This window comes from Pinus tabuliformis, chromosome X, assembly GCF_031772625.1.
Source record: "Pinus tabuliformis cultivar Carrire ecotype Pingquan chromosome X, CPIR1, whole genome shotgun sequence".
In the NCBI taxonomy this organism is placed as follows: domain Eukaryota; kingdom Viridiplantae; phylum Streptophyta; class Pinopsida; order Pinales; family Pinaceae; genus Pinus; species Pinus tabuliformis.
The window spans coordinates 969666031-969674009 of record NC_142308.1 but is presented as its reverse complement, the minus strand read 5'-3'; the positions used below and the strand labels follow the sequence as shown (position 1 = coordinate 969674009).

General features: G+C 35.5%; 1 protein-coding gene across 1 annotated transcript; it reads left to right on the top strand.

The window, feature by feature from the left end:
- The first annotated feature begins 1436 nt into the window (after positions 1 to 1436).
- On the top strand, positions 1437 to 4519 carry LOC149142961 (protein NRT1/ PTR FAMILY 2.9-like). The gene is made up of 4 exons (XM_089447954.1): positions 1437 to 1697; positions 2229 to 2446; positions 2616 to 3172; positions 3410 to 4519. Exons 1-4 carry the CDS (start codon positions 1475 to 1477, stop codon positions 4299 to 4301), a joined length of 1890 nt encoding a protein of 629 aa, XP_089304080.1. The 5' UTR covers positions 1437 to 1474; the 3' UTR covers positions 4302 to 4519.
- Positions 4520 to 7979: the final 3460 nt, after the last annotated feature.

The following is a 7979-nucleotide window of genomic DNA, read 5'->3' as shown; positions in this document are numbered from 1 at the left end:
AAATATTCTATTGAAATCCTTTTAAATGTATAGAATTCCACCTACCTCCGTGTGTCAAGGTTTCAAATAGAAAATCTAGAAGATGTGTGTTGTTCTCACTGACAAAGATGAAAAGGTAGAACCATGTAGCGACAATGAAACAAGGTGGACCAATAATTGTCACTGGGTTACACTTTAAACAGTGTTCTCATCTAGCTAGTGGAAAGGACAAACAAAATCAATTGATTTCTGACCACGAGAATGTAAAATGTAAAGGTGTCGATCTGCGAAGCAAAACTCTATTCTGAGTATAATTTGATTATATAAATTTGAGTATATGCTACAGCTGGAAAGGTAAACGAGATGTTGATTTGGGAAGGAGATATCAATTTTCTAATGATAATGTGGAAAGGTTTATTTTATAGTCTAATATTTTATAATTTAGTGGAAAAGTTTATTTTATAGTTTAGTATTTTATAATTTAGTATGATCAGTAAGGATTTTGTCAATCATAAAAATTGAAATTTTACTATGTTAATTAAAATATAAAAATTATAAATTATATAAAACATTTAAATAATATTAATTTATATAAAAAAAATTAGTTATATAAATATAAATATAATTTAAAAAAAATTAGTTATATAAATTTAAATATAATTTACAAAATTTTGCGACGCTGAAATGTAATGGTGAAAATCCTGGGATAGCCTCGAGCGCGCAAATTAATTCACTCACGAATGGTTTCTCGAACCACAAGTGGTATTTGGGGCGGGGTTTGAGTGATAAACGGTTTTTCGAGGTTGGCCTCCAAATCCACTCTTTAAGCGACATGTAGCAGCGAGGAGGAGAGAGGAAACCGCTTTTCGGACGGTTAATCCTCGTGCTACTTGTCCACCAAGCGTGGACTATTGGATCCACAAGGAGTAGATCAAGAGTGAAGGTGCGATTTTTATGGTCTAGTTGTATTATTTTTGAAATCCGACCTTATGAGTTGCCGATCAGATTTGTGTATTCCCTGTGTAATCCTGTACTTGTTCCGTTGATAGAAAGATCCATTCTTACTTGACAAAAAAAATGTAATGGTTTAATGTTTTGTTTAATAATTTATGTTTTAGTTAACACTGGAAATCTTTAAAAGAAATTGTATATTTTAATTTATAATCCTAATAAAATAAGATTTCAAAGGCAATTGAATCTAAACCATCAAAATCTACAATTGAATTTTAATAAATTATGGGATTCCGAAAGCTTTAGTTATGGGATCACGGACTGTGAATCCAGTCGAGTCATGCAAAATGGAGTAGAAATAGGCCCATCTTCTCCTCACACGCGTCCTCACTATGGCAGTACCACCTACCCTTCGCACCTGCAAGTCAATTGCGTTCTCTATCAGCTTCTAGGCACCTTTTCAGCGGTTGCCACTGTTATATATTCTCGGTGCCGGACTTCACTAGGGACTTGTACCAATTAGCCCACAGGTAGCAGGCAAGCCATGGCTGCGCACAACCAGCGGGAGATGGATTCGCTTGCAGCGCCGACCAAATTGCGGAATCCGAGCCCTGATGTAAAGGAAAGTGCCAACTTTGATGGCGGGGATGATTTGGCAGATTGGTGCACGACGATCTTGACGTCCTGGCCATGCAAAGTGAAAAGCTTCTGCCGTATTCGTAATCACAGAAACCGAGGAGGATGGAAAACTATGCCTTTTATCATAGGTGAACTACTCATATTATTCTTATCATTCATGTTTACCACCCTGGTATAGTTGAATATGGCTGGCATTTAAAAGAAAAACAAAATAATAATGTTGATATCTGTGATCGACTGTATTGATAGATTCAAATCTGTTATTGCTTGTTTGGATTAATTATCTGATAGATATTTCATATTTGAGGTGTTGGAAATTCCATAGGCCATAACCTCGGCCATAGGTGTTTAAAGTTTTGAAGTTTTTTTTAAATTAGAATGTTAAAGTTTTTTTTTGGTTTTTTTGAGTTGATGGTAGATTCCTCAAATATTTCGAAATTTGATGAACATGGAAATTTACAACACTGAAAATGGATTTAATCACATCAAAATTACCCATTATTTTCTAACTAAGTTGTAAGATTTTTTTTTTTAAATACCCTGATATTTGATCAAGGGACAATGGTTTGTTGCCACTATCTAGTCCTTTCAGTGTATTTTCTCTTAATTTGGCAGATGTATCCTTATTTGCTCTGAATTCGTTGGTGTTGAACTTGCAGGAAACGACACGTGTGAGAAATTGGCAACCATGGGTTTGCTCTCAAACATGATCGTCTACTTAACAAAAGAATTCAACGTGCCAAATGTGACGGCTTCGTACGTTCTTAACGTCTGGATGGGAACGACAAACCTTACCCCGCTTCTAGGCGCGTTTCTCTCTGATTCTTATATCGGCAAATTCTGGACTATTGCTCTTGGCTGCATAGCATCACTAATTGTATGTTACGCTATTGATCATTATAAATATTTAAACCGTTAATTAATGATTGTAAATAAAAAATTAGTTTTTCACTTGTTTGCTTTATAATAGTAAATCTTTGTGTGTCATGAAGGGAACAATAGTCAAATGCCTTCAGCTTTCTAATATCCCGGTTTCTATTGTGAAGGGAATGGCTCTTCTCTCTCTTACAGCCATATTTCCACACTTCAGACCGCCTGCCTGCAGCACTGCTGCAGGAACCCCGTGCAAACCTGCAACAAGAAGTCAAAATGCCTTACTCTATTCCTCCTTTATAATGATGACCATAGGTGCTGGCGGTATCAGACCGTGTTCGATGGCGTTTGGCGCAGATCAATTTGATTACACGAGCCAAAAGGGGAAGAGAAATATACAGAGCTTCTTCAACTGGTATTACTTTTCATCGGTCATAGCAATGATGGCGGCACTGACGATCATAGTATACATCCAAGCTAACGTAAGCTGGAGTTGGGGTTTGGGTATTCCCACCGGTCTCATGTTTCTTTCTGTCACGAGCTTCTTTCTGGGAGAAAAACTCTATATTCTTGTTACACCAGAGGGAAGCCCATTCACCAGCTTCCTGCAAGTACTGGTTAGTGCGGCAAGAAAACGCCATCTGTCGTTGTCTTCGCAGACATCTGAGTATTATGACCCTCCACCGAACGGAGTTCTCAAATCAAGGGTGGTTCTTACAGAGCAATTCATGTAAGCTCACATTATAACCAAAAGTATAATCTATGCGTGATCTATTAAAACAGTAATAAACCTTTTTCAGAACTTCCCGAATCTTGAACTTCAAGAAACTTGAATCTTGAATCTTGAGCTTCGCGTACATCGAACTTCTTGAATCTTCATTGAATTTCTCAGAATATAATAGAACAGTAATCTCTGTTATGCAGGATGTATAGTTTAATTGATGGATGTTTGGTAATTAATTTTCAGGTTTCTGAACAAGGCTTCTATAAAAACCCAAGGAGATTTTAAGGAAGACGGATCCGTGGCCAATCCATGGAGACTGTGCAGCCTTCAGCAAGTGGAAGAGCTAAAATCGGTGATAAGAATAGTGCCCATATGGTCAGGCACCATCAGCCTATTTGTGTGGATGTCACAGCTAAACACATTCTCTGTTCTGCAAGCAGAAACGATGGACAGACACTTTGGGAAGCATTTCCAGATTCCGGCAGGATCATTCGGAATCTTCACAATGCTAACGGTCACCTTGTTTTTGCCCGTCTACGACAGGTGCATCGTGCCCTTCTCCAGGCGGATGACCAAGGAAGGTAAAGGCATAACGCTTTTACAGAGAATGGGGCTCGGATTGGCCCTCGCCACCTTATCTATGACCTTCGCCGCGGCTGTGGAAACGAAGCGGCGGAGCGTGGCGTTGAGCCACGGTTTCAAGGAGAAACCGGGGGATGTGATTCCGATGTCAGCACTGTGGCTGGTTCCTCAGTATTCTGTGGCCGGTCTGGCAGACGCGTTCGGCCTAGTCGGAGAGTTCGAATTTCTGTACAGTCAATTCCCGGAGAACATGAGGAGTGTAGCGGGTGCACTTTCCTTTTTGTCCATGGGTGTGGGTAGTTATGTCAGCAGTCTCATCGTCAGCATTGTGCACAACACCACAGGCGGGCGTGGTCACCAGAATTGGGTAGCGCAGAATCTGAATGAGGCCAAGCTCGATAACTTCTACTGGCTCCTGGCGGGATATAGCACTATCAATTTGGCGTATTTCATCGTTTTCGCTCGATGGTACACCTATAAAACCACCGTTAACGATCAAGCAGCGAAGACCTCCATGACTGAGGGATGTAATCCTACCTTACCAGATGCATAGCCCACAATTTTTTCCCAGTAGAGTTAGAGAGGAAACTTCTGTACTAGGATACGTACCATCTTGTCAATATTATTACGTACCATCTTGTCAATATTATTATTATTATTATAATATTATGTTAGGATATTGATTCGAGTAGTTTTGTAATAATATTTGCATGATTGAGGGATGTAATCCTACCTTATGCGATTCATAGAGTGAACTTCTGGTGTCCTTCTACGAAAATGCCTACCATCTTGTCATTATTATTATAAAAATAATATGTTAGGATATTGATTAAAGTAGTTTTCGTTAATATTATAATAATAATAATTTTATTTTAATATGTAAATGTTTTTTTAAGGAAAACACTTTGTTTTTATATCACTTAAATTATATATATATATATATATATATATATACTTACAATAATTATATTAATACGAAAGTAATTGATATCTGTCAATTGATATTATTTTTAAATTTTTATAATTAATGGTTTACTAGAGTTTTTAATGTTTTTTTTTCTATATAGTTAATTATGTTGGTTATAGTTAACAAAATTGTTCAAGGTTGACCATGGTTGATTATGGAAAATCATGTTAATTATGGTTGACTATAATTATGCATGAAAGGCTAAAGTTGACAAAAATTGACCATGCTTGATAATATTTCACCATAATTGACTATGGTTTTCCATAGTTTCCTTTGGTGGACCATGATTGATAATGTTTCACTGTAATTGACTATGATTTTCTATAGTTTCTTTTGGTTGAACAAGGTAGACCATGCTCCACAAGTAAGTCACTAGGTTCGCTACATTTAAAGTTTGAAATTTGAATTTAAGGGAATCTCAAACTTAGATTAAAATATGGTGAACTTATATATGAATTCATAAGGGTTTAATGAGCAAAGAAAATATTAAAATGTGGTGAACTTATATATGAATTCATAAGGGTTTAATGAGCAAAGAAAATTCTCACTAACTATACTGATTACCCCTGCCCCTAGGCAGGTATTAAGCATTGGCTACCCCTAGGCAAGTATTATGCATTGGGTATTTCTTGACTGTCTATTAATTGAGTAAAACATGGGAAATATTTTTCAATTTAACAAAGTGCAATTTTAAAATTTACTTTTCTCTTTTCTAAAATATGTTTTTTTTTACATTTATCTCTCATGGAATTAGTTTGGCTGTAAATTTAGACATGTTATTGCCCAATGCAAATTGACATGTTATTGTCCACTACCTCAAATAACTAGCCAAGAGTACATGGATCACATCAGATTTTGTTTTTGTTTTATTGCATTCCATTATTAACTCTAGGACATCTCATAAATAATGAGCAAGAGTACATGGATCATATCAGATTTTGTTCTTGTTTTTGTTAGATTCCATAATTAACTATGGGACATCTCATAAATAACTAGCCCAGAGTACATGGGTATTTTATTTTTGTTTTTATTGCATTCCATAATTAAGAGAGTGAGACATCTCATAATGAAGTAATTGATACATTTCTTTATTAAAAAGTGGCATAATAAATTTTATATTAATTAAAAAAATTAATATTATAATTAACATGAAAAATGTCTAATAATTTTGTAAGCTAATTTTGTAATCTCTATAATAATAATAATAAAAATAAAAATTAACTTCCTTATATTTTAAAATTTATATGTTTACCGTTATATATTTACTCAATATAGTTATAACATTTAATATTTCAAAGAGCATCCAAACCAAACTATATACTACAAGTAACTATTTATAAATAATACATTGTATTATTTCTTAAGATGTAAATTGAATGATAATTTTGAAGATTATGAAATAGAGTGGAACCAATGTTGCCCCAAAGATACATTTTACAACTACATTTACAAATCATGGTTGCTAATTCTTTTAATATATCGCAATAATGATAAAATAGTTTCACTATTTTTTTACAAAGGGGAAGGGGCAAGCTACTATGTAGCACTTATTAAATCAAGGAAAGCAAACATTAGAATATGGAGAACAATCTAATGCCATTCACAGGTGTTCTTTATTAGAGATTTTCAACACAAGTACAATGCTCCATTACCTGGATATGTTCATGTCTATGGGTTTGCAAGTATACAAAATAACAATTAAATTTTACACTTTACTATATCAACGCAAATTACAAAAAATAGGATTAATAACCACTAATTGTTTTTTACGATACTAAATTGTGGCAATAATTATGTAGGTTCAACATGATTAGGTTTGCAGATTATGGTAGATATCATTTAAATTTCACACCATAATGTTTCCACCCAAATACAAGGTAAAGAGGGTTATATGACCCTAAAGGTTTTTAATTTAAAGTATGTGTTTGTGTGTGTGCATGTATGTGTGTGTATGTGTATAGTATGCCCATGGTGGGCGTTTGAATGGGAGGGCACCCTCCAATAATTGATATAAATGTCGAGCATTTAAAGAAAGGTGGTAGAAATGCCACCAAATCACATTCTACATGCAATATAGTACAAACAGGCTTGATGGGAAAGTTGGTTAATCCATGGGAGGTCATCAAGGTCACTATTTTTGCTATGTGGGAGTACCGGGAAGGATAATTCATCCTAAATTCAGTTTACAGAGGCACTTTGAAGTTAATTATGGAATTTGTTGGTTGATTAAATAAGTATTATGACATAGGGTAGTGGGAGAAGTTTATGGTTCAATCCCAAAGTTGAGAGTAGCATGACGATGCTAACTGATAAACGAATACTCCTTAAGGGCTTTTAGGGGATTTTTCGGAGTTACCATTTCTACGAGACATTGGTTTAAAAGGAGTGTGATCCAATGTGGGTTAAGTGGTGGAGATATCATTGCATGTATGCTTGGTTATGGTTGTCAACTGGAAATTAACTAGCACTAGGAATGCCTCCTCTGGATTGATATGAGCTCTAGTGAGGAGTTCAACATCTTTTTAGTTTCTATTCTAAACAGTTCCTTGATAATAAGATTTTTGTTTTCATTATTTTGCTTACATCGTGGGATAGTAGTGGCCCAATTTTTTCTCCCCTCCCTTGGATTGTTAATTTTGGGTGGTTTGTTCTTTCAATTCCCCTTATAAACCTTTCTCTCGAGGTTCTATTCATGTGCCATCCTAACTTTATCCACTTGGTATGTTGAATGTTGGGTTTTCTCCAACTCATTTAGTCTCGTTTCCTTTCCACCTCTCTTACTTTTTCTTCTGGTGCACCTCTTTTTTTCCCTTATCTCTCCAGCCAACTTCATCCTGATCTACGAGCTCTCCCTTCCTCTCTGTGTCTTCCCCTTCCATTCCCTCCCTTTTCATTCTTCTCATTTCATGACTAGGTGTTGTCCCTCCTCTAGTCAATAAGCAGGAAGAAGAGGTTTTCCTGCCCCCTACAACCATTGATACAATACCCCCCCCCCCCACCATCAACCAAACCTAAACCCACATAGTCCTTTTTTATTTTTGACTTATCTAGCAGTCCTTTCTTTTAAAGAAGAAGAAAGTAAAATAATTTTTTCATTTGTATTTTCAGCTTATCTCCCTATAGGTTTACTCAAATGTGAAGTGTAGAAAAAAAATCATGTTCAACATAATTTTTTTATGTGGTTCTACTTAGAAGTATGTTGAGTGGGTACTTCTTGGATTTGGAATTTAATTCTACATCCAACAGGTATCTACACTTGAGATT